Source organism: Aotus nancymaae, unplaced genomic scaffold, assembly GCF_030222135.1.
Source record: "Aotus nancymaae isolate 86718 unplaced genomic scaffold, 86718_ANA_hifiasm-v0.15.2.pri h1tg000089l, whole genome shotgun sequence".
In the NCBI taxonomy this organism is placed as follows: Eukaryota; Metazoa; Chordata; class Mammalia; order Primates; family Aotidae; genus Aotus; species Aotus nancymaae.
Window position 1 is genome coordinate 25,206,719 of NW_026988504.1, and position 23,879 is coordinate 25,230,597.

Genomic DNA, 23,879 nt, shown 5'->3' on the forward strand with positions numbered 1-23,879 from the left:
AAGGGAGTGACTCACAGCAGACCAGTCCCAGGGCCCTGGCTTTTATGGCCAGTCTTGGGCTCCCCTTTCTTCCCCTTGGGCTCTCCAAAGACCTTTGGTCTTCCTGCAACTGATTCACTAGTTAAACAGTCTCAGACTGGCCTTCCTGAGGGCTGAGAGCCATTCCTGGTGGGTGAGGGCTGTGTGTTTATGGGATTTCCTGCCCCAGTTCAAGGATGAGTTGGCAGCTAAAAGAAAGTTTGCTGGGGACTTAGGTTTCTGAGGTCAGAGACAAGTCTCCATCAGTCACAGGTAACCCAGGTGATAATACACAGAGAGGAGGGCTGAGCTGGGATGCCCCTCTTTTCATGAGGGGAAACTGAGGCCTGGAGATGGGCAGGGACTGGGCTGTCTTCCTTACCCTCTCAGGAGGGCCTCTGTTCCAAGCCTGGGTGAATGCTCTGCCATAAAGACAAGAAGGAACCATGGGGACAGTTCTGGGGACAGGCAGGGTCACTGGGGACAGGAACTGGGGTGAGGTTGTTGCAGTGCCCTGCAGTGCCTGGCAGCGGGCCTGGCCCTCCAAAAAGATTAAAAAAAAGTGGGTGGAGTTGTTGAACAGAGCAGGGCTGGGGCTGTGTGGGGAGGAAGGTCTCGTCTCTATTGTCAAAACCCTTACCTTGTGCCCGGGCACCTTGTGTTACTCCCCCGGGCTCATTCATGCACACTTCTTCATACGAGGATGAGGACATGCATTCAGCAGCCCTCTGACTAAGGAGGACAGGGATTCCATCTCATTTTTGCCTTTCGGCGGCAGATGCTAAATGCCTCATGGGCAAGTTACTGGCCTCTCCTAGGCTCTGCTTTCTCATCTTGGAAACATTAGAGCAGCCCCATATGCTGTGGTTGAGTGAATGCATGCTTTGGGGGATGGAAGGGAGGGGGTTATCCTGGTGGTCAGGGACAAGCGGGCTTCGAGAGTTCCAGAGTGGGGGTTAGCCCCCATGTGGGATTCAGGCTTGAGCTTGGTGTGCAAAGGTGCCAGCTGCCAGAACCGCTCCCTGCAGCTGTTCTTGGGAGCCTACTGTCACCTGGGGCACTGAGTAGTCACAACAGGGTGAGGCAGCTTTGTCTTAGGAGAGCTGGGTTCCTGCAGCTCAAAGTGCCCTCATCCGGAAATGTCGGGCCTTTGCCAGAGGGGACTAAAGGGGAGTTGGGCATGGGTGTTCCCAAGAAGCAGGTTCTGTTCCCAAGAAGCGGGTTCTGTTCCCAAGAAGGGGGCTGTACTTTCCAGTGGAGTGCAGGAATCTGTGAACGCACTTCGTGGAGGGTGGGTTGGTTAGGATCGCAAGCAAGTGGCTCCTAACAGCGTTCTGGAGGGAGTGCTCTGAATGGTTAATCATTGGGGCTGGGTGTGGTGGCTCATGCCTGTAATCCCAGCCCTTTGGGAGGCTGAGGCCGGTGGATCACTTCAGGTCAGGAGTTCAAGACCAGCCTGGTCGACATGGTGAAATGACGTCTCTACTAAAAATACAAAAATTAGTGGGTGGTGGGCACCTGTAATCCCAGCTACTTTGGAGGCTGAGGCAGAAGAATTGCTTGAACCCGGTAGGCAGAGGCTGCAGTGCGCTGAGGTCACACCACTGCACTCCTGCCTGGGCGACAGAGACTCCGTCTCCAAAAAAAGAAACAAACAAAAAAAACAAAATCACTGTGTCAGGGTGTGTAGGAATATGACCCCAGAGGGACTGTAATTCCCAGTGGGTGTCAAACTCTGGTTGATCTTAAAGGGTGAGGGTCAGAACGTGGGTGTCTAAGTACGTCCCTGATGGGGGAAAGCCTAGAAGAGGGTCTGCAGAGTGAGAATGAGTGAGTGTGGGTGGGAGCTTCTGCGAGGATCGGGGTGGGGCAGCTCTGGATGGCAGGGGCCTCTGGTCTCTGGGAGGAGAGGGTTGCGGGCAGAGCCGCCAGGAACTGACCAATGGGTAGAGCGCCCGTATTTGTTCTCAGGAGCCTGCAAATTCCTCAGGGCTCAGATATCCACCCCTGACACCATTCCTCCCTTCCCCCCATTCCCCGCCCCACTTCCCGGCCCCTGGCATAAAAGGCACCCGGTGAGGGCCTCGCCGCGCCTCCCGTGATCGCAGCCTCTGGGACCAGGGTCGCTCCGTCCGTGCTCCGCCTCGCCATGACTTCCTACAGCTATCGCCAGTCGTCGTCCACGTCGTCCTTCGGGGGCCTGGGCGGCGGCTCCGTGCGTTTTGGGCCGGGTGTCGCCTTTCGCGCGCCCAGCATACACGGGGGCTCCGGCGGCCGCGGCGTGTCCGTGTCCTCCGCCCGCTTCGTGTCCTCGTCCTCCTCGGGGGGCTACGGCGGCGGCTATGGCGGCATCCTGGCCGCTTCCGACGGGCTGCTGGCGGGCAACGAGAAGCTCACCATGCAGAACCTCAACGACCGCCTGGCCTCCTACCTGGACAAGGTGCGCGCCCTGGAGGCGGCCAACGGCGAGCTGGAGGTGAAGATCCGCGACTGGTACCAGAAGCAGGGGCCCGGGCCCTCCCGCGACTACAGCCACTACTACAAGACCATCCAGGACCTGCGGGACAAGGTGGGCGGAGGCCCGGCCGCGCGAAGTGCACCTGCCGCGGAAACCCAGCCCCGCGGGCCGGGCGAGGTTCCAGGCGGGGCGGCGGGCGGGAGCCCGTTAGGACGTGGGAGGGCCCGCAGGTGGGGCCGAGAAAAGGGGGGCAGGAGGCGGGGTCCCAGGCAGGACCTCAGGGCGGGATGCGGAGGCGGGGGTGGTGGAAAGGGGAGGGAACTGGGCGGGGCAGGTAAGTGGGTGGGGCCTCTGGAGGCTGCGGGGCGGGGGGCGAGCTTGGAGCGCCAGGAGGGAGAAGGGACGCGAGTCGGCGAGGCCTGGGAACACGGAGGTCCGAAGAGTGGGAGGAGATGGGACCCAGCTGTGGAGTGTCCAGAGGTCTAGGCCAGGGTCCGCGCTGCCGCAGGAAGATGCGAGAGTTTGACTTTGGTGATCTGGTCCATCCGGGGCCAGTCCTACTCCTCCGACAGCAGCGTGGGGCCTCTTGCATTCCGTTTCTCTGGCCGCAAGGGTCTGGTGTCCCTCGCGCTGAGGCTTTGGCCTCCTCCCACTCTCCCGCCCTGGGGCCCATTCCTCTAGGAAGAATGGGAGATCTGGCTGTGGCACCTGCGCTGGGTAAAGGAGGGGTGCTGGGTAAACCTCTGCTGGGGAGGACCCGGTACAGAGGCAGCTCCCTGTCGCAGCAAGAACGGATCTGTGTCACAGGCTCTTACAGGGAAACTCGAAGGGGCCTGTGGGGTAGGGCTTGGTCTCCACCCACAGAGAAGGAGAAATTTATTGGGTCGTGAAGACATTTATCAGAAGCCATGGGACATTTACAGCCTCACACGCTGGGTCTCCCAACACAGATTCCCAAAATATTTTCCAGTGCTGTACTCGTGGCATAACCCAGACCCACAGACCAGGAGGAAGAGCTAGAGATGTCAACAACCAACAAAAACAGTGCTTTACACACTTGTACAATTGTGACCTACAGGGGTGGGCGCTGTTGCTCACACCTGTAACCCCAGGACTTTGGGAGGCCAAGGTGGGAGGATTGCTTGAGCCCAGGAGTTGGAGACCAGCCTGACCAACATGATGAAACCCTGTCTCTACTAAAAATACAAAAATTAGCTGGGTGTGGTGGCGTGTCCCCATAATCTCAGCTACCTGCAGCAGGAGAATCACTGGAACCCGGGAGGCAGAGGTTCAGTGAGCCAAGATTGTGCCATTGCACTCCAGTCTGGGTGACAGAGCAAGACTCTGTCTCAAAAACAAAAACAAAAACAAAAAACCCAGGCATGCTGGTGGGTGCCCGTAATCCCAGCTACCTGGGAGGCTGAGGCAGGAGAATTGCTGGAACCCAGGAGGTGGAGGCTGCAGTGAGCCGAGATTGTGCCATTGCACTCCAGTCTGGGTGACAGCGTAAGACTCTATCTCAAAAAAAAAAAAAAAAAAAAAAATTAGCCGGGCATGGTGGCATGTGCCTTGCAGTGAGCCATATGTGATCAGTGCCACTTCAGCCTGGGCAACAGAGTGAAATTCTGTCTCCAAAAAAAAAAAAAAACTTGTGACAGACAATAAGTACATTTTACTAGGCACCCTCACACATTCTTTTTCTCACCTGTGTGTGTTTGTGCACATGCACACACACAAATGGATGAAACAACTCTCTCCATACAAGGAGAAATCCCCTCTGATATTTTATAGCCTGTTATGTTGCATTAAAAGCTATACAATCAGCCAGGCGCAGTGGCTCACACCTGTAATCCTAGCATTTTGGGAGGCTGAGGCAGGCGGCTTGCCTGAGCTCAGGAGTTCAAGACCAGCCTGGGCAATATGGTGAAACCCCACTCTACTAAAATACAAAAAAATTAGCTGGGTGTGGCGGCATGCACCTGTAGTCCCAGCTACCTGGGAGGCTGAAGGAGAATTGCTTGAACCCCGGGGGGCAGAGGTTGCAGTGAGCCAAGATAGTGCCACTGCACTCCAGCTTGTGCAACAGAGTGAAACTCTGTCTCCAAAAAAGACCAAAAAAAACCCCCAAAAAACCAACAATCACCACCTGATGCATTGACTAATGAGTGATGACCTGCTTTTTGAAAAACAACCCAGTTACCGTAATCAATGATAAGCTGGCAATTGTGAATGCACCCCTCAGGTCAGAAAGACCTCAGGTTGGGGTGAACTTGGATGAGGCATCACCCTAAACTTTAGTTTCTACCTCTGTAAGATTGGAGTAGCCACTGACCTAGCAGTGAGGAACCAGAGGCTGTCAAAGATGAGATTCAAAGTGCCTGGCACATAATAGATACTCAACAAATGGGCTTCTTTCCCTGGAGGCAAAATGTGTTTTGGGTAGTGGGTGGCTACAGACAAAAGTATAGACAAAATCTCCCCGGGTCTGGTTTACAGACCCCCTTCAGGCCATGTAGAGTTTCATTGCACACAGGTCTCAGAGATTTCCTCCCTTGCCTTCCTGGCCTCCTCTGCCCGTGCCTCCCTGGCTCCAGTGTTTCCTCCTGCCCCAGCTCCTGGGCATGGACTATTTCCAAGGCCTCCCAGAGAGTGGGCCAGTGGGCGGCAGATGTTGGCTAGGGCTTTGGTGTCTAGGGAGCAGGGGCATATTCATTTGCTTCCCTTTCTCTTCTGGGAAGAAAGTGAGTGGGCAGCGTCTGTGTGCTACACTGGTGCCAACCTCTGCCTCTGCCTTCCAGATTCTTGGTGCCACCATTGAGAACTCCAGGATTGTCCTGCAGATCGACAATGCCCGTCTGGCTGCAGATGACTTCCGAACCAAGTGAGCGTCTCTGCCCTGGTGGCTGCAGAAGCCAGGATTGGGGTGGGGGCTGGGGGGTTTGGAATCTGCCCTCACCTAGCCTAGCTGGCCTGAAGCTAAGCCCCCTGTGGAATCCTGAACTCTGGGGAGGTAGGGAAGTCTTCAGAGATGCAGAGAAAACTCTGCCTGGCTGCAACTATTTTTTCTGAAAGGTTTGAGACGGAGCAGGCGTTGCGCATGAGCGTGGAGGCCGACATCAACGGCCTGCGCAGGGTGCTGGATGAGCTGACCCTGGCCAGGACCGACCTGGAGATGCAGATCGAAGGGCTGAAGGAAGAGCTGGCCTACCTGAAGAAGAACCACGAGGAGGTGGGTTTCAAGCTGGGCCTTTCTTCCATCCTTCCTTAACCTCCCAGGGCTGAAAACTCTTTTATTCTGTATCCTCTGACCGTGGTAACATTTGGCGCACTCTCACCATGGCACTGGGTGTGGGTCATGGATCCCAGCGTTCCAAAAGGGATCAGTGAGGACCCTGTCTGTCCCCCAGTGCGAGTTACTAGGTCTGCACCTGAAAACTAAGCCCCTTTGGCCTGGAGGGTGGGGGAGTGACCTGGGCCAGTTCCAGAGGGGGCTGGGTCCTGACATGCTCACGTCTGCTGTATCTGTTCAGGAACTCAGTGTGCTGAGGGGCCAAGTGGGAGGCCAGGTCAGTGTGGAGGTGGATTCGGCTCCAGGCACTGATCTCGCCAAGATCCTGAGTGACATGCGAAGCCAATACGAGGTCATGGCCGAGCAGAACCGGAAGGATGCTGAAGCCTGGTTCACCAGCCGGGTACGCAGAGGGAAGCAGGCACGCTTTGGGGGTTGGCAAGGAGAGAGGGCTCGGTGTTCCCTACGCGAAGGTTGTCCTCGCGTATTATTCCCCCTTCCTTCTCTTACTCCCTCTTCCTCCTCTTTCTGCAGACTGAAGAACTGAACCGGGAGGTCGCTGTCCACAGGGAGGAGATCAAGACGAGCCACACCGAGGTCAGTGACCTGCGGCGCACCCTCCAGGGTCTTGAGATTGAGCTGCAGTCACAGCTGAGCATGGTACGTATCCCCTGGTTCCCTGTGCAATGCACACTTATGCCCTTGCAGCAGCCTAGGGCAGCCTGGCCGGTGGCTGTGCCCATGTCCTCCCCGGGAACCAGGCTCTGCCGAGTCATACCCCCCTCTCCCCACCCCTAGAAAGCCGGCTTGGAAGGCACACTGGCAGAAACGGAGGCACGCTTTGGAGCCGAGCTGGCAGAGATCCAGGCGCGGATCAGCGCTATTGAAGCCCAGCTGGGCGATGTGCGGGCTGATAGTGAGCGGCAGAATCAGGAGTACCAGCGGCTCTTGGACGTCAAGTCGCGGCTGGAGCAGGAGATCGCCACCTACCGCAGCCTGCTCGAGGGCCAGGAAGATCGCTACAACAACTTGTCTGCCTCCAAGGTCCTCTGAGAAGGCAGCAGGCCCGGGGCTTCCGCTGTCCTTCAGAGGGTGTCTCCTGAGTGAGGAGATGGGAAGGAAGGGACCCTTATCCCCGGCGCTTCCCCTGACCTGCCAATAAAATTTTATGGTTCAAGGGAGGAAGGACGTTTGGTTTGTTATTTCAGCCCATGGAGAGATGCGTCAGGCCCTGGCCCTGTTTAGGTTTTATTTGAACCAAAGTTTACTCTGTCCCAGGAAAGGGAGGGGAGGATACACACATACCTTGACTGTAATGGTAATTCCTGTTTGCGGAAGTCTTCATTTATTTAACCCGGTCCTTAAAATAACCTTGTGAAATAAGTGTTGCTTCCATTTTACAGAGGTAAACTAAGGCTCAGAGAGGTGAAGTCGTTTGTTCCACGTGTAACTGCTCTAACGCATGGCATAGGTGGGATTTGAAATTGTTTTTGCTTCCAGATTTAGTTTTCTTTCTACTCTACTCCCCGGGCGTTGAGGTATCTGAGCGAAATTAATGTGTATTGAACACCTAATATGTGCCATTGAATCAAAAACAGTCCTAAAAGGTAGTTAGTATGAGCTGCATCTTATAGATCAGGAAGTAGGCTAAGAGAGGTTAAGTAACTTGTCCAAGGCCACACAGCAACTACACGGCAGAGCCAGGACTAGAACCTAAGTTGCCTGATTCTTAGTCCATGGTGCCATCCCCAGCCAGGTGTTCTCCTGGAGTTGACGCTGCTTGTGCCTGTCTTGCTGACACTCCAGTCTTGCTCCATATGAAGGCTCAGGCCGGGTATCCCTAGGGGCAGTTTCTCCTGACACATTTCTCCATCTTACTGACACTGGGGATTTCGGGCCAGGCAACCTGCTCGGGAGGCTGTACCTGTCAGCGTGTGTTGCGTGTGTGCATGTACTAACACATTCACTGGGTAAGCCCTGCAGAAGCCCCTTAACGCCCACCAGCCCATACCTGGGCCCAGGGCCTGGAATGGGACCCAGCAGTGACCCAGACCTCCCACACAGACCCCCCAACCTGGATTGCCTGGGGCCTGCCCTGGGCCAGCAAAAGAACCAAGTCCCAGCTTCCTGGTACAACTCTGCCCTTGGGTGGGTATGGCCCTGCTCCTGTGGTTTACAGCTCAGCTGCCAAGAACAGAGGCCAATTCGAGGTGAGGAAGAGGCCCCAAAAGAAGTCCCACTTCTTCCTGGTGGAGAGGTGAGGGCTGCCCAAACCTGTGAGTGACAGGGGCAAGTCAGGGACACTTGTTCCATGCCCACATGCTGCTAAATGTCCTCAGCACCCTGCTAAGGAGGCTGGAGACCCCATCACGGCCATGGCAATCCCGAAGGAGGATCTATTTCCTCCTTTTCCTGTGGGTCTCAGGTTGGTTATGAACATGTGACACCAGAGCCCTGCTGCCGTATCCTGGACTGGGACCCCCTTCTGCCCCCTCCCCAGCCGTCCTGTTCTAGCCTCCAGCACCCACAAACCCCCACCCCCCCACCTCTCAGAAAGCCTTGGTGCTGATGGGAGAGGCCTGGCCATACCCTCAGCTGTGATGGCCCAGAGGCACTTGTCCCTGCCTGTGAAAGCCTCCCTTGTCACAGCTGAAACCTTCCCTCTGCCTCAGGGGCCCCTGGAATGTGACTGTGGGGCGGGGTCTGTGCCCACACAGGTGGGGCAGGTGACTGAGTCTCAGGCCTGAGTGTCAGGAATGAAGCCTGTCTTTGTGTGCACAGTGCGGGGTGGAGCTGGAGTGGGGACGCTTTTCTGTTTCAGCCTGGATTCCTGGGATAGGAGAGAGAGGGGAGGGGGAGCTGGGGAGAGTGCCTTTACATCCTGCTGGTCATGATGGCCACTTCAGTCTGTTGAGCATTTCCCTGAGTCATCTTGCTCCATTTGAGTCTGGCTAGGCTGGAGTTATTTCCATTTTCCTGATTGGTAGACTGAGGCTGAGAGAGAGGAGGCATCATTACCCAAAGCCGCACACCTGGTCAATTGGAAAAGATGGGTTTAAAGGTAGCTCTCTAGGCTCCAGCCATGCCCTCTGTCCCTTGTTTCCCTGGGGAACAGGGGAGGTATGGGAGGGTTCTAAGGTAGATGGAGACTTCCTTCTTCTTGTGCCCTCAAATGCTCACTATGGCCCTGAGGCTGGGGGAGTCTGTGTTAATGGCCCAAGTTTAAATCATGAACCAGGCTCAGAGAGGTTGGGTCTCTTTCCACTGGGCTGCACTGACTCATCCCAAAGAGAAAAGGCCAGTTCCAGAGATGGCCCCATCTGGCTGCAGTGAGCAAAGGTCAGAAGCTGGCACAGCATCCTGGGCAGCTGCCTGGGGCAGGGCCCGGGGCTATAGCCTGGGCTGGGGCCAGTTAGAACTTTATCCTCCCAAGGCCGTCCCACCTGGTGCTAATGAGGAAGCCCCGGGCCCCACCCAGACCTGGAGCTCACAGTAGCGGTTTGGACTGAAACCAGGGATTTGTGCGTGGGACAGCGAGGGACGTAGCTGCCACCCCTCACCTGGGCCTGCGAGTGTAGGGAAAGCCACCTCGAGGGGCTGCTGGAGGAGAGTCAGGTGCAGAAGGGGATCTGGCTAGGGTCCAGCCCTCCCTCACCCCAGGGTGAAGGGCGAGTAATTGTTCATGTGTTAATTGCTGGGGCCGCAATGTCTGCAGAGGCTTTTAATGAGCTCTGGATGATCCGAGTTTGATTATTTTTCTTTCGGAGAAAAAGACAATATCCTTCTACCCATGAGACAATACCACACTGTCTGTGCCCAGCATTGGAGGCTGGGCTCACTGCCAAGCTGGGTGAGAAGGAACCCACCCCCAGCCTCGCAGGCCTGCAGTTCCCCTTGCCATCCCAGCTCAGATGCAGGAATTTGGGGTCTGCAGGAAGGACTCTTTCTGTGCCCTGTTTCGTTGAGAGTCTGAGGACCTGTTTGAGTCCTGGCTATGCCCTTTACCAGCGGTGCCACTTTGCACAAATTGCCTCACCTCTCCAAGTCTCAATTTCATTCTTTCTGAAACTTGCACGGGGGTCACCCTCTGTTGTGAGGATGAGAGGAGGCGACGGATACAAAAGTGCTTCAAAAATTGTGAAGTGCAGGGTAGAAGTAGAGGATTACGTTATTACAGTAAAATAAGAACGTAAGAACAACCTGCGCTGCCCCGTAGGAGCCGGCTAAGGAGGAGTGATGCCGCTGAGCCTAAGAATGTGCTCAGGCTCACAGGGCATGTTCTGAAGCCCAACGCCAAACCCCTCCTGGTGAGACCACTCAAGAGGCCCAGGTGTTGGTCATGCACCCTGGCCCCTGCATATCTGGCACCAGGGCGGGGATCCAAGAGGAGGCAGGATGGGGGCTCTTGGGCCTCAGGGCTTCCCTGGAAAGTGAGAGTTGGGAGCACCCCTTGCCACAGGTAAACGGAGACTTAAAAAGGTAAATGTCCATGGTAGAGTCAGGATTTGAACCCAGGCCTCACAGTCTTACCACGGTAATTGATAGAGCCAGGATTTAAACCCAAGCCTGAGGGGCTCCAGAGCCCTGGAATCCTCTTCCTGAGTTTCTGTAAGCCCTGGGGCCAGGTCCAGAGGGCCGAGCCACACCTCCAAGTGGCACTGCCCACAGGTATCAGGTGTCCCTGGAAAGGTTTCCCTGAGCTGGTGGCAGAGAAAAGGGCTCTCCTATGTGTTCAACTCCTCCATCTGTGTGAAGTGATTCCTTGGTCTTTGAGATCTCGTGTCTTCCAGCCTGCCTGCCAGCCTCCCGTCCTTCCTTCCACAGCACTCAGGTACATAGAGCCTTCTGCAGTGGCTCCTCCCCAGCCAGCACTTGACAGGACAGATGGGGGCTAATCTGGCCCTGCTAAGCAGCGACATGCCTCTCCTGGAGAAGGCAGGGGCTTCCTGGAACTTGCCCCAGCCTTATCAGCAGAGGTTTGCCCCAACACATCCCAGAAGCGAGCAAAGGTTCAGCGACGTGCAGCTGGCAGGTGTCGGGATCATCAGTCATCCCCTTGTCAACCCTGAGCCTGCTGGGCTTTTGTGAGGGTGCCAGGGACACAGGCTGGAGGCTGGCAGGAGGGGAGTAGGGGTGGGAGGAGGAGAGTCCATCTCCCACACCAGGGAAGGGACAGATGCTGGCTCCTCTGGTCACTTCAGCTGGACCCTGGCTTCTGTCCTCCACTTGCCCCCAGGGACCCTGCATTCCCATTCCCAGAGGCTCACTCACTCACTCACTCACTCACTCACTCACTCACAGGGTTTTGAGTTGGATAACACAGCATAATGATAAGCAGTAACTCCCAAACTGAGAACACAGAGCTGTCCCCTTGGGGAGAAGCTCAGGGCTCGGGGCAGTGGAGAAGTCCAGCTGAGGGCACAGTTGGTCTGAGCCGCTCTCAGTACGGGCAGAGGCCTTGGTAGCCATTCGCTGCCTGCTGCTCTCTTCTGGCATGGAGAGATGAACCTGTAATCCAAGTGTTAAAACGGTGCCCTGGGGGAAAACACCATTAATTCTGAATCATCTCTTTTGTTGCATTAGAAAAAAACAGAAGAGAAAAACTTCACAGGAGCCACTCAGGGTGTGCAGACAGCTGTGTTTGTCAGGAAGGCAGAAGGAGTTGGCTTTGATTTGGGGGAGGAGACCAGGTCCCACAATACCCTCAGAGGGGTATATAAGGAGCCCCAGTTGGGGGGTGGCAGACGCCCTGCTCTGAGTGCAGCCTGGCCCGGCACCTCCTGCCAGCATCTCTTGGGCTTGCTGAGAACTCACGGGCACTGGCTACCTGGCCATGACCACCACATTTCTGCAAACTTCTTCCTCCACCTTTGGGGGTGGCTCTATCCGAGGGGGTTCCCTCCTGGCTGGGGGAGGTGGCTTTGGTGGGGGGAGTCTCTATGGGAGAGGTGGAAGCCAAAGTATCTCAGCTTCTTCTGCTAGGTTTGTCTCTTCAGGGTCAGGAGGGGGATATGGGGGCGGCATGAGTTGTGGCTTTGGCGGAGGGGCTGGTAGTGGTTTCGGTGGAGGCTTTGGAGGTGGCATTGGTGGGGGTTTTGGTGGTGGCTTTGGTGGTGGCGATGGTGGCCTCCTCTCTGGCAATGAGAAGATCACCATGCAGAACCTCAACGACCGCCTGGCCTCCTACCTGGACAAGGTGCGTGCCCTGGAGGAGGCCAACGCTGACCTGGAGGTGAAGATCCGGGACTGGTACCAGAGGCAGGCCCCAACCAGCCCGGAACGCGACTACAGCCACTACTTCAAGACCATTGAAGAGCTCCGGGACAAGGTGAGTCCTCAGATGTCAAAGAGAGGGGAGCAGGTGACTGGTGCCCTGCACACGCCTCTAATGTCAATGTCACTGCTGACTCGAGAAAATCCTTTCCTGCCCAGGCAACGACTGTCTGGTGTGTAGCCTCGGCAAATTTGGAATGCACCTGCTGTCCGGTGCAGAGGCTGGCACACACCTTCTCTACTTGCTGGTGCTGGGGGAGGGAGGGAGGGGTCTTGGGAATCTGGTTAGGACCAACGGGGGCACAGGTGGGGGCAATTATAAAGAGCAGCTTGCCAGGCAAAGTAGCTCACACCCATAATCCCAGTGCTCTGGGGGGCCAAGGTGACAGGATTGTTTGTGTCCAGGAGTTAGAGGCTGCAGTGAGCTATGACTGTGCCATTGCACTCTGGCCTAGGTGACAGAGTGAGAACCTGTCTCTAATTAAAAAAATAATAATAATAATTAAAAAGAGCAACTCACCCTCCCTACCTCATGCACTCTGCAGGCTTCTGCATAAAGTGTTTCTTTACCTCTTTGGCAAGAAAGGGATTGGAGTGTAGCCTCATGAGTCCCAGATGCTACAGCCTCTTGTGTTTTCCTGTAAAGAGGGCTTTTGTGCTGAAAGTACTGTTGGGTCTTCTGATAGCTGGGAACCCATTACCCATTCTGCCACCCACTCACTCACTATTTTACTCCCTGAGACTGGGTTCCTCATTTGGAAAATGCCTTCTTTAGCTGCTCTCTGGGTTGCCACTGGCTGGAATGTTCTGTAGGTCCATGGCTGTGTCAAGGTGTGCAGGAGGCAGTGGCCATGACTTGGTCCACGGGGGGACTGGTGGAGTGTCTCTGAGAGGGCCATTGTCAGAGCTGACTGCACCTCACTCTGTCACTCTCTGGGGCCACCAATTCCCATAAGCAATACTGCCTCCTTGGTCTTTCATGCCCTGGAGACAAGGAGGGCAGCTCCTTAGGTGTCTCAAGGAGGGTGGCATGCGGCAGAAGAAGAAATGGACACTCAAGATCAGGCTGGACTCTGCCCACCCCAGAGGCCCTACAGATGTTTGCTGGTGGTGTCAGAGGGGTGACTGTTAGTGAGGGGCTGGCCTTAGGTGTAGAGCAGAGAACAGCAGGGGAGAGAGAGGAGTCCTCTAGGCACCAACTCTGTCTCCTGCAGATCATGGCCACTACCATCGACAACTCCCGGGTCATCCTGGAAATCGACAACGCAAGGCTGGCTGCGGACGACTTCAGGCTCAAGTGTGCTCCCGCCTCCCTCAACTCTTCCTGCATTGCCCACTTTACTTGGCCTTCTCCTGGCTCTGACTCAGGCAGCCCAGACCCCTCCCACTTCCTTCTTTGGTCTCCCTCTCTCCTCTCAGGTATGAGAATGAGCTGGCCCTGCGCCAGGGCGTGGAGGCTGACATCAACGGCCTGCGCCGAGTGCTGGATGAGCTGACCCTGGCCAGGACTGACCTGGAGATGCAGATCGAGGGCCTGAATGAGGAGCTGGCCTACCTGAAGAAGAACCACGAGGAGGTGAGAGGTGGCCCCCATCACCCTCGAACCTGAGAGAGGTGTGGAACCTCTTCTCAAAACGCACTTAAATTGCCCAGAGGGAAAGACTGTGGCTCCAGGAAGCCCTCCCAGATTTTCCCGAGATTAAGTTGGTGGGAGGCAGATGGGGCTGCTGGTGCTTCCTCATAGTTGGCCTGGGGCTTAGTGGTTCAGAAACACCCCCCTCCCCCAACCAGGTGTCCTCATGGAGAGGAAGGGGCACTGTCCCCTGGTAGCCCAGACCACAGCCAAGCCGGGTGGCTAGTATGAATGGCTATCTTCCTGACTGGCTTTGTGAGCTCACATCAGGGGCCTGCCATCTCGGGGTCCTCCCTTGGTAGGACCTAGAGCAGCAGAGAGCTCCTCGGAGCCGAGGGGTCCATGCGACCAAACCTCTTTGTGTGCAATGGTGAACAGCGGTTGGGGTGTTAGGGGCAGAGCCAGGATTGGCATGTGGGAACGCAGACTCTCAGGTCTCTCTTCTGCTCTCCATCTCTAAATGGGCCCCTCCCACCCTGCAGGAGATGAAGGAGTTTAACAGCCAGCTGGCCGGCCAGGTCAACGTGGAGATGGACGCGGCGCCGGGCGTGGACCTGACCCGCATGCTGGCGGAGATGCGGGAGCAGTACGAGGCCATGGCGGAGAAGAACCGCCGGGACGCTGAGGCCTGGTTCTTCAGCAAGGTGGGCCTGACCTCCTGCCCCGCCCTGCTCTGCCTGCCCCAGGCCCCTCAGTCTCGGAGGAGGCACTGGGGCTCACTTCTCTTGTGCATGAACTACAGACTGAGGAGCTGAACAAAGAGATGGTTTCCAACACAGAGATGATCCAGACCAGCAAGACGGAGATCACAGACCTGAGACGCACGTTGCAGGGGCTGGAGATCGAGCTGCAGTCCCAGCTCAGCATGGTACGGCCACCCGTGTCCCCCATCCCGGCCTCTTGGCTGGTAGAAGCTCCCACCCTTCCTGGCTAGTTAAGCCTTGGAGTTCTCAAGTCCCCTCAAGAGGTGGTTCTCTGCATTCCATTCAGTGCCCCCCACCTCCCGGCTGCCCTCAGTGGGTTCCTTTTCAGCCTGATGTGTCTATATACCTGTTGCTTCCCCAGAAAGCCGGGCTGGAGAACTCTCTGGCCGAGACGGAGTGCCGCTATGCCACGCAGCTGCAGCAGATCCAGGGGCTCATCAGTGGCCTGGAGGCACAGCTGAGCCAGCTCCGATGTGAGATGGAGGCTCAGAACCAGGAGTACAAGATGCTGCTGGACATCAAGACGCGGCTGGAGCAGGAGATCGCCACCTACCGCAGCCTGCTCGAGGGCCAGGACGCCAAGTAGGCGCCTGGGCACAGGGGGAGGAGTGCTGAGGGCTGGTGGTGCATAGGGTGCAGGGTCATCCTAAGGGAATGGCAGGGTGTGGCAGCCTGGAGGAACTGTGAAAAGAGGATCTGGACTCTGCACTCTGGTCCTTGACTGTTACCTGGGGCAGGTCACTTCCTCTCTTTGAATCTGTGTTTCTTCTGCAAATGATAGAGGCTGGGCTAATGGTAGTGAAGATCTAGTGCTCGTTCCGTTCTCTGCATGAAATAGACGGGTATTCTCGTAGATCAGAATCTCGGCCAGGCGCGGCGGCTCATGCTTGCAATCCCAGCACTTTGGGAGGCTGAGGTCAGGAGTTTGAGACCAGCTTGGCCAACATGGTGAAACCTCATCTGTACTAAAAATACAAAAATTAGCCAGGCATGGTGGTGGGCATGTAATCCCAGCTACTTGGGAAGCTGAGGCACAAGAATCACTTGAATCCGGGAGGTGGAGGTTGCAGCGAGCCGAGATCATGCCACTGCACTCCAGCCTAGGCAACAGAGCGAGGCTCAGTCTCAAAAAACAAAAAAACCCCAAAAAAGAATCTATCTACTTGGGGGTGGCGGGCCTGGATGGGCTAGCAGGATGTCCCACCCCTAGAGGAGTCAGGTGTGTGGGTGGTGTAGGTTCTGGAGGAGACTGCATAGCTATCTACGTGAGCTTCCCTTAGGGACACCTGAGCTTCTGCCCTTTGTTTAAGTGAGCTTCCCTCTTTCTTTCAGGATGGCTGGCGTTGGCATCAGGGAAGGTAGGAAGGCTTCACTCTTCTGGTGTGGGATGGGGAGGGCCACCACTCCCTGTGGAATAGGGAGGGAAGGAGAAAGAGCCATAACATCCCATTAGGCGGAAACGTTCCCATTCCATCGGATACCTCTTCCCCAGCGGGCCCTCTATCAGCCCCAGGTGAGAGTGGGGTTGGCGATTTATTGAGAAACTTCCAGGTTGAGTAGGCTTCGTTCAAGGTACGTCTCTCCCCAGGCCCTATCTTCATGCACTTCTGCTAAGACGCCCACAGTGAATCCCCTTTCACATCAGCTTCAAAACCCTCATGTCGTTGCTCCCTGCCGGGCATACCTGCCATTGCCACTGCCCAGCTCTGTGACGAGGAATTCAACAACAGATCTCTGGCGGCTCTTAAGGGATTGGTCGGTGGCCATCCTCAGGGGTGCTGTCTAGTTTCCCCAGAGCCCTGTCAAGTTCCCGGCCACTTTGGGAGAGAGGGGAGCTTCCCCCACTCCAAAGCCTGCTCCTTCTCTCTGTAGCCTCTTTGGGAGGTGGCGGTGGCAGCAGCAACTTCCGCATCAACGTAGAGGAGTCAGTGGATGGAAAGGTGGTTTCTTCCCGCAAGAGAGAAATCTAAGTGCCCATCGCAGGAGAAACGTCCCTCGCCACCCCCCACTCATCAGGCCAAGTGGAGGACTGGCCAGAGGGGCTGCACACGCAAACCCCAGTCCCTGCCTTCTGAGAGCTGGAAAGAGTCCCTTAGCCTCTTATTTCAGGGCTTTGCATGCACTCTGCTCCCCCTCTACCTCTCCCTGACTTCTTTAGAGCAAGGAGGTGCGAGAAGCAGCTGTATTGTGTAATGAGCTCATTTGTACGGTGTCTGTTCCTGCAATAAAGAATTACTTTTCCTTTGCAAATATATCTTGGCAATCTGCCCAGTCAGTCTTTCTTGATGGGGTCCCAGCTGGCCTGTGACCTCTGAGGAGACCCAGGGTCCACATGCTGACATCTCCCCCGACTTGGGCCTCTTCCCTGTGTGGCCACAATTCATTCTTTTGGGTACCCAGGGCGCTGGTGGCTGGGACAAACACAGTGCCACTCAGGCGATTTGCTCTTCTGGGTCACCATGGGGTGACCAGGGAAGTGAGGGTTGGGAAGTTCCCTTAGAACAGTTTGCTGTACCCAGCACAGAACTCAGCACATCTAACAATTGTTCTTATTTACCAGGCGACTGATTGCATTGATTGTGTTGGTTCACCACTCCATGGCTGGCATGATGCCAGGCATACTCACCCACGGGGCTCATTTAATCCTCACCACTGTAGGTGGTCAGGATTTTATTCCCACCTTAGAGATGAGGTCACTGGAGGCAGAGAGAAGAAGGACTTGCCCTGGGCCTTGTGGATGGATGATAAGCAGCAGGGCTGGGCCTGGGCCTGCATCCGTAGGACTCCAAGACCAGCTCTTGCTCTAGGACCGCAGGCCCTCTTCACAGCCTGCTGCCAGGACCCTCCTTCTTGCTTCTGACCCTCACCACATGTGCTGCTCCAATCTCCCCTCCTTTCTAGCCAGGCATAACTGACCTCCAGGGTGGCCAAGCCAGTTCCCATCTTGACTGACACCTTTTCCCCAAAGGCACTTGAAGCTGACACCTTTTCCCAAAAGGCACTTGAAACTGACACCTTTTCCCAAAAGGCACTTACATTGCCCAGAGGGAAAGACAACGACTCCAGGAAGCCCTCTTAGATTTTGCCAAGATTAAGTTGAAAGCAACATCGACCCCTCTTACCCTCCTTAATCCAAATCCTGCTCCTGCTCCCCCATCCCCGGAGTCTCCACCCTAGTCCTGATAGAGCAGTAGCATCCACACACACATCGTTTGCGGCCTCTGGTCTCAGGCTATTTTCTCTGAGCTTCTGGATTGATAGTCCCAAACACAGGGCAGGAAATGAGGAAGTAGAGAACTCTGGGTGCAGAGGCTGGGCTGGCTCAGGCCCCAGGGTGAAGATTGGGGATGAGGAGGGAGAACCGGTTTCTTGGTCTCACTGGGAAGAGCAGGTTGGAGGTGGCTCTGCTCTTTGGAGAATCTGATCTTTTGAGGGAAGAGTCAAGCCCTCTGAGAGGGTCCTCGTGTGTCTCGCTGTGCAAAGCCCCTTCCTCACACACCCCTGGTTGGAGAGAAAGTGGAGCCTGCTCTTTCTAGGGGAGATTTAATTAAGAATCTGTCTCCTGAGAACACACAGAGGCCAGACTTCCCTGGGGCTGGAGGAAGGAAACAGAATTTATTGAGCGTCTATGCTAAGTCAAGCCCTGGGCTAGGCGTTCCAGGATGGCATCTCATTAACTCTTCCAACGGCTCTTTCAGTTAGTAGCAGCCTTCAGCATCAATTTCAGAAGAGGAAACTGAGGCCTGGAGAAGTTCAGTAACTTGAATGAGGTCACAAGCCAGGAAATGGTGAAGCTGGGTCTGGGACTGGTCGCTCTGATTCCAGACCCTCGCTTTGCCCTTTAAGACGTGAGATGACAGAAGCTGCAACACTTTTCTTAAGTGGTGTGCTAACTAAAAATCTAAAACCCGTCTCTCCCTCTTTCTCTCTTTTTTTAACAGGCCATGTCTTGCTCCATTGCCCAGGCTGGTCTCCGCTCCTGGCCTCAAGTGATCCTCCTGCCTCATCCTCCCGAGTAGCTGGGATTATAGGAGTGAACCACTGCGCCCGACAGAAACCCATTTCTTAACCTCTGCGGGCAGCATGTCCAAATGCCATACAGTCCATCAGCGTCAGAAAGATTGTCCTCACATCTAACCTTAGTTTCTCATGCTGTGGTTTAAGCTCACCCTGACACCCAACCTGTTAGCTGCCAGATACCCCAGGTCCCGGGAACCGCCAGTCCCCTTCCCACCTCTTTCGGTCCCTGGCAGTCAAAGCTGGTGGCCTGGCTGCTGCTTCTGCCTCACTGGCCTTCAGGCCTCTGTCAAGAGGTCTGTCCAGCGTGCCTCCTCTCTGGACCAGACTCTGGCTTGATGGTAGGAGGAAAATCTCCTATCTCCCTGGACTACCGATTTTTGCTCTCCTGGAATGCCTGGAGGGGCTGTCAGAGAATTCCTGGAAGCTTGCCAAGTCCCATCCCCAACCTGAGCCTGGAGTGAGATGCCTGCACCCAGGGATGGCTCATGCCCTACTGAGCATTTAAATAGTCTCTGGGCAGAGAGGGTGCACCTTCTGACGGCCCTGGGCTGATGTCAGTCTTGGTTCCAGCCAATCAGAGAAGGAGGCAGTGGGCGATTCCTCTTCCTTCTCCCCACAGAGAGAGGGCGGCTTTCTGACTAGAGATTAGGGCCTTGGGTGTGTCCTCTGCTCAGACTGGGTTTCCCAGATCAGGCATAAGACATGCTTGCCGCTATCTCCCTGAGGACTGTGGCTGGCCCCTGCCTCTCTCTGGGTTTCAGTTTCCCTTTTTTTTTTTTTTTTTTGAGACGGAGTTTCACTCTTGTTGCCCAGGCTGGAGTGCAATGTCGGCAATCTTGGCTCACTGCAACCTCCACCTCCCGGGTTCAAGCGATTCTCCTGCCTCAGCCTCCCAAGTAGCTGGGATTACAGGCATCCGTCACCACGTCCAGCTAATTTTTTGTGTTTTTAGTAGAGACAAGGTTTCACATATTGGCCAGGCTGGTCACGAAATCCTGACCTCAGGTGATCCACCTGCCTCGGGCTCCCAAAGTGCTGGGATTACAGGCATGAGTCACTGCGCCTGGCTCTGTTTCCCCATTTTTCAATTGGGAGTCTGGTTGGACAAGATGATCATGAGGGTCTCTATGAGATGATCTGTACCCTGGGACCTCAGAAGGGAACCTGTGATGGCATCGACTGTGTTCACTCTTCACTGCTGAATTCTCAGTGCAGGTGCTAAACAAAGATTTGTTTAATGCATCAACTTGCTTCTCCTTTGCTTTTTCCTGCCTTAGACATTCGTCAGTACGCTGATCATGTGCCCACCTGGTGGTCACCTATCCCTCCATGGGCAGCTGGCAGCACAGGGGGAAATAAGGAGCAGACAGCTGTTCTCCTGAGATTTTTTTTCGATTACCACCTGTGGCTCTCCTGAATTGGAGCTGGGGAGACCCCACTGGACACCACTCACGTTTGCCAATCCTCACCTAAAGCCAGCTGACAAAATATCCCCGAAATGGCATCTCAGGCATTCATCCTGAGCTTTCCTGTGCCAGGGGCAGGATTTGGGGATATATTCAGCAAAGGTCCCATCTCAGGGAATCTGAGATGGAGTAGGAGAAATAAACTAGGAAATCTACCTCCTTTCATTTGCCTGGTGGCTGTGGGTGCCATGCTGGCTATCGGGACCAGAGAGAGAAGGGGGCTAAGCAGTGTGTCCCAGCAGGGTAGAGGCTCAGAGGAATCCTGACAGGTTGCTGAGCAATGCTGGGCTTGCATTTCCTCATGTTTAAAAGGGAGGCAACAGCAACCTCCTGGGTCTCAGGTATTTGAGGAGCCTGGAACACGAACTCATCTCGTGCCCATTTTTCAGTGGTGACCACTGAGGCACTGAGAGCTTGAATGACTTTCCCAAGATTACACAGTGAGTTGGTGGTGGATGGAGGATTGAAACTCAGGTCTACCTTGTCCAAAGCCCTTGCTGAGCTTGCTGGGTGTCTGAGAAGCCTGGGCGGCATAGAAGGGATTTTAAAAAGTTGGGTGTTATAGAGATGCAAGAGCCTAAGGCATTGAGGCTTAGCCTTGAAAGACTCCTGAGTGGTGCTGAGTCAAGCAGGTATCTCTGAGGAGGGGGAGCTGCCCAGAGGGCCTGGGGTGATTCTCTGGGGAGAGGCTGCCTTTCAGGACAGGCCTCTTCCCTGTGGAGAAGCCTTGAGACCCTTTTTGAGGTTGGTCAGTTGTCCTGGACTCTGGGTCCCATGGAGTCCAGGGAGAGAGGTGCCTGATCCAAGCAAGGAATTCCAGATTAGAATCTGGGGACAGGGTTGAAGCCTCACCTCTGCAGATAAATAATCTAATGACTGTGGACAAATCTTTGAGAATCAGAGACTCAGAAAGGCAACTTACTGAAGGAAACTTAGAAATCATTTCAATGTAGGGCCCACATTGGGCTGGTGGTACAGCTGGAAATTCACGCACTTCCCCCGCCGATTCTTCTTATTCCTGGGCCTCAGCCTTCTGAGCCTTGGCATTCTGGGCCTCAGTTTCCCCAAAGGTGACACGAGGGGGTTGGATGAGAAAGTTCCTACAACAATTCTGTGCTGAATGAGCACTCCTATGGGCCCCCAAGCTTTGGAGCTCAGACTAGGGACAGACAATAGGCAGGCCGACCCGTCAGGCCACCAGCTGCTCAGGCCTAGCTACTGTGGGAAGCAGGATGGTCCACCTGCCCGGCCTGGGGTGACAGGTTGGCCCAAGAAAGTAAGGCCACAGAAGATGCCCTTGCTTGGATGGGGATGGTGCCAGCACTGGCCTGGAGGGATTTACCAAGGACACAGGTGCACTTTCGAGTTTAAGCAAAGTGCTTAACCTCGCTGGGCCGCAGCTTTCTCACCTGAGAAAGGAGTATCATAAAAACAGCAGAGGGGTTTTGAGGACCGAATGAGATTACACAGGCTTCAATAAATGGTAGCTAGTGTTATCTTTCAACATATACAAGAATGTGAATATAGAAAAAAAAGCCTTACTTTTTCTTATCTGTACCCACACTCAACATAGAACAGCTCTGTGACCCCATACCAAACAATTCTCTGACACTAACTGGGTGTCCTACAAGTCCATGCTATTCTGACACTAACTGTAATTAGCACGGACCCCATAGACTAAGGGCTCAGTCCCGCAAGGCTGTCCCCACAGCCAACTGCAGATGCCATCTGCAAAGAGTAGGTCCCCAGGTGACCCATTTCTGTCTGATTTGGCTACAAATCACCACAAGGGGGTGATGACCCCCTTGAATAATTTGACAGCACAGCTCACAGAATCCAGGAGGGCAGGGCACTTATTTATTGTCAATTACTGACAAAGGGCATTTTAAAGGCTAAAAATGAACAGCCAGACAAAGAGATACACAGGGCGAGGTGCAGAGGTCCTTGAGAGCAGGAGCGTCTGTCCTTGTGAAGTTGGGGTGCAGCACCCTTCTGGCATGTGGTTGTGTTTTTGGTCACCAACCCGGAAGCTCTCTGAACCCCACAGTTCAAGGATTTGTATGGAGGCTTCATCACATTGCCATAGTCAATTACAAACTCAATGTCCGGCCCCTCTCTCCTTCCTGGAGGACCGGAGATGGGGTGGGCTGAAAGTCTTTGCAGTGAGCAGCCCCCATCCGGAGCCCACTAAGAATCACCTCATTAGAACAGAAGACGCTCCTTCCACTAGGAGATTCTAAGGGAGTAAAAGTTCTGTCAGAAACTGGGCTCAAAGACTCAATATTAGAACAAAGATGCCCCTAGCACCCTTATTACTCAAGGAATGACGAGTGTTTTAGAAACATTCAGAGATCAAATATCTGAATTCGCAGCAAGACTGCTGAGATGCCATCAGGGTAGAGAGGGCCAGAGGCCAGGTCTAAATCTTGCCTTCTTGGTGTCCTTGGACAAGCGACTTTCCTCCCTGAACATTAGTTGTCGCACCTATAAAATGGGGCTGATGTAAACCCTCTCCCACTGTTGTGAGACTCGGTGACAATGTGTTAAGCCCAGCCTTGCTTGCAGGGGCTGCTCAGGAATGCAGATTTCCCGCTCCTTCCCTTGAAGCGTTACTGGGAGGAGACTGGAGTCATTGGGTTTCTTTTTTTGTTGTTTTTGTTTTCGCCAAAAAGCAAAGCAGAAAGCTTAAGACGAGGTAGCAGCCTCAGCTCCAGCGCTCTCTCCTTCTTCCATTAGGGCTGGGTAGAAATAGGAAGAAAGATGGGTCCCTGAATGGATCTCTGCCCAGCTTCCTCCCAGAGGGCTCTGGGATTCACTGCGGGTTGGAGGAAGGCATTCCTGTGTCAAGGCATCACAAGTCCCTGCTCAGCGGGGAGGGGATGTGCCCTGACCCCGAGAAGGCAAGAGTGTTACGGGTCACTCCATGTTTGTGTTACTGGGGCTTTGGAGGATCTGCCGCATTGTTACTCTAAGAGGCGTGGGCCTGAACCTGCTCGTCAGCCCTGGGAGGTTTGGGGCATTGTCACCCCAGGCCTGGCAGGTTCCATTAATCACCTTCTTGTCAATTTTGATCCTCTACTGGGAGAGCAAGAGCTCCTGCTTTGGGCTGAATCACCCCTTTTCAGAGAGAGAGCTGAGCCATCAGCTTGGGCAGGAGGGCCGGGCAGGGTCAGGGGTCAGCCCAAACCCCTGGCCTCGCCAGGCTGTTAGAACACTGGCAACGTGCCCTGGCTCTGTCCCTGCTGATACCCGTGCGTGAAGCACAGGCCCGCTTCTCTACCACAGAAAACAAAGGGCCAGAAAACCCTGACTCAGATCTCTCCTTTCTGATCTTGCTGAATCAGTGAAGGGGGTTCCAGGAGAACCTCATGCCTGTGCCGCCCCATCCAGCCCCTGGCCTCGTATCATCCAGACCCCTGTAGCTGTTGTGAGCCAGAAAGCTATTCCCAAGATGCCATCCGCAGCAACCCTGGACCCTTGGTGAGCGGGGGCCCGGGAGTCTGAGTCCAGGGTCCTCCACTGTTAGCCCTGGAATGGAGGACCTTCTATTTGGGCCTCACAGATGCCAGCTGAGGGCCTTTTCTTCCAGCCTGAATGGGGAATCCGCCTCTGGCAGGGTCCTTACTTTGTCCCTGAGTTTCTCAGCTGCATCTCAAGATTCTAAGCCGAGACCCCGGCCCCAGGTCCTGGGTCACATCCTTTTATGTGGCCTCTTGGTCAAACACTCAGAAGCTGGGACAGACCTCATGTGACTGGCATACTAGAAAGGGCCCTGCTCACGTGATTACAAGACTGTCTTCCTGCCCCTAAAGCAGCTAGTGTAATGGAGTGAGTAAACCCGAGGGCCAGACTGACCCAGGGCATCTCAACCTCAACACTATTGATATTGTGGGTCTGATAATTCTTTGCCATGGGGACTGTCCTTTACCCTATAGGATGTTCAGCAGCATCCCTGGTCTCTAGCTACCAGTAGTACCCCAAGTTGTGACAACCAAAGTGTTCCTAGACATTGTCAAAT

The 23,879-nt window shown here is 54.9% G+C and overlaps 2 protein-coding genes across 3 annotated transcripts; both read left to right on the forward strand.

Annotated features, from left to right (window-relative positions):
* Positions 1 to 2,106: 2,106 nt before the first annotated feature.
* Positions 2,107 to 6,946, forward strand: KRT19 (keratin 19). Its single transcript, XM_021673644.2, has 6 exons — positions 2,107 to 2,587; positions 5,275 to 5,357; positions 5,549 to 5,705; positions 6,007 to 6,168; positions 6,300 to 6,425; positions 6,564 to 6,946. The coding sequence occupies exons 1-6, from the start codon at positions 2,168 to 2,170 to the stop codon at positions 6,816 to 6,818; spliced, it is 1,203 nt and encodes a 400-aa protein (XP_021529319.2). The 5' UTR covers positions 2,107 to 2,167; the 3' UTR covers positions 6,819 to 6,946.
* Positions 6,947 to 11,537: 4,591 nt separating this feature from the next.
* KRT15 (keratin 15) lies at positions 11,538 to 16,627 on the forward strand. 2 transcript variants are annotated; one of them, XM_012443878.2, is made up of 8 exons: positions 11,538 to 12,093; positions 13,253 to 13,335; positions 13,458 to 13,614; positions 14,154 to 14,315; positions 14,414 to 14,539; positions 14,737 to 14,957; positions 15,708 to 15,733; positions 16,248 to 16,627. In XM_012443878.2, exons 1-8 carry the CDS (start codon positions 11,599 to 11,601, stop codon positions 16,343 to 16,345), a joined length of 1,368 nt encoding a protein of 455 aa, XP_012299301.1. In that variant the 5' UTR covers positions 11,538 to 11,598; the 3' UTR covers positions 16,346 to 16,627. The 2 variants fall into 2 exon arrangements, with proteins under 2 accessions (XP_012299301.1, XP_021529318.1); XM_021673643.2 differs by lacking the exons at positions 15,708 to 15,733; positions 16,248 to 16,627 and having other exon boundaries at positions 11,704 to 11,791; positions 11,843 to 12,093; positions 14,737 to 14,961.
* The last annotated feature ends 7,252 nt before the right edge of the window (positions 16,628 to 23,879 follow it).

Coding starts and splice junctions, on each gene's coding strand:
- KRT15 (XM_012443878.2), top strand. CDS start 11,599: ATGACCACCACATTTCTGCAAACTTCTTCCTCCACCTTTGGGGGTGGC. Junction 14,540..14,736: donor TGCAGTCCCAGCTCAGCATG/GTACGGCCACCC, acceptor TTGCTTCCCCAG/AAAGCCGGGCTGGAGAACTC. Junction 15,734..16,247: donor TGGCGTTGGCATCAGGGAAG/GTAGGAAGGCTT, acceptor TTCTCTCTGTAG/CCTCTTTGGGAGGTGGCGGT.
- KRT19 (XM_021673644.2), top strand. CDS start 2,168: ATGACTTCCTACAGCTATCGCCAGTCGTCGTCCACGTCGTCCTTCGGG. Junction 5,358..5,548: donor GCAGATGACTTCCGAACCAA/GTGAGCGTCTCT, acceptor TTTTTCTGAAAG/GTTTGAGACGGAGCAGGCGT. Junction 6,169..6,299: donor AAGCCTGGTTCACCAGCCGG/GTACGCAGAGGG, acceptor CTCTTTCTGCAG/ACTGAAGAACTGAACCGGGA.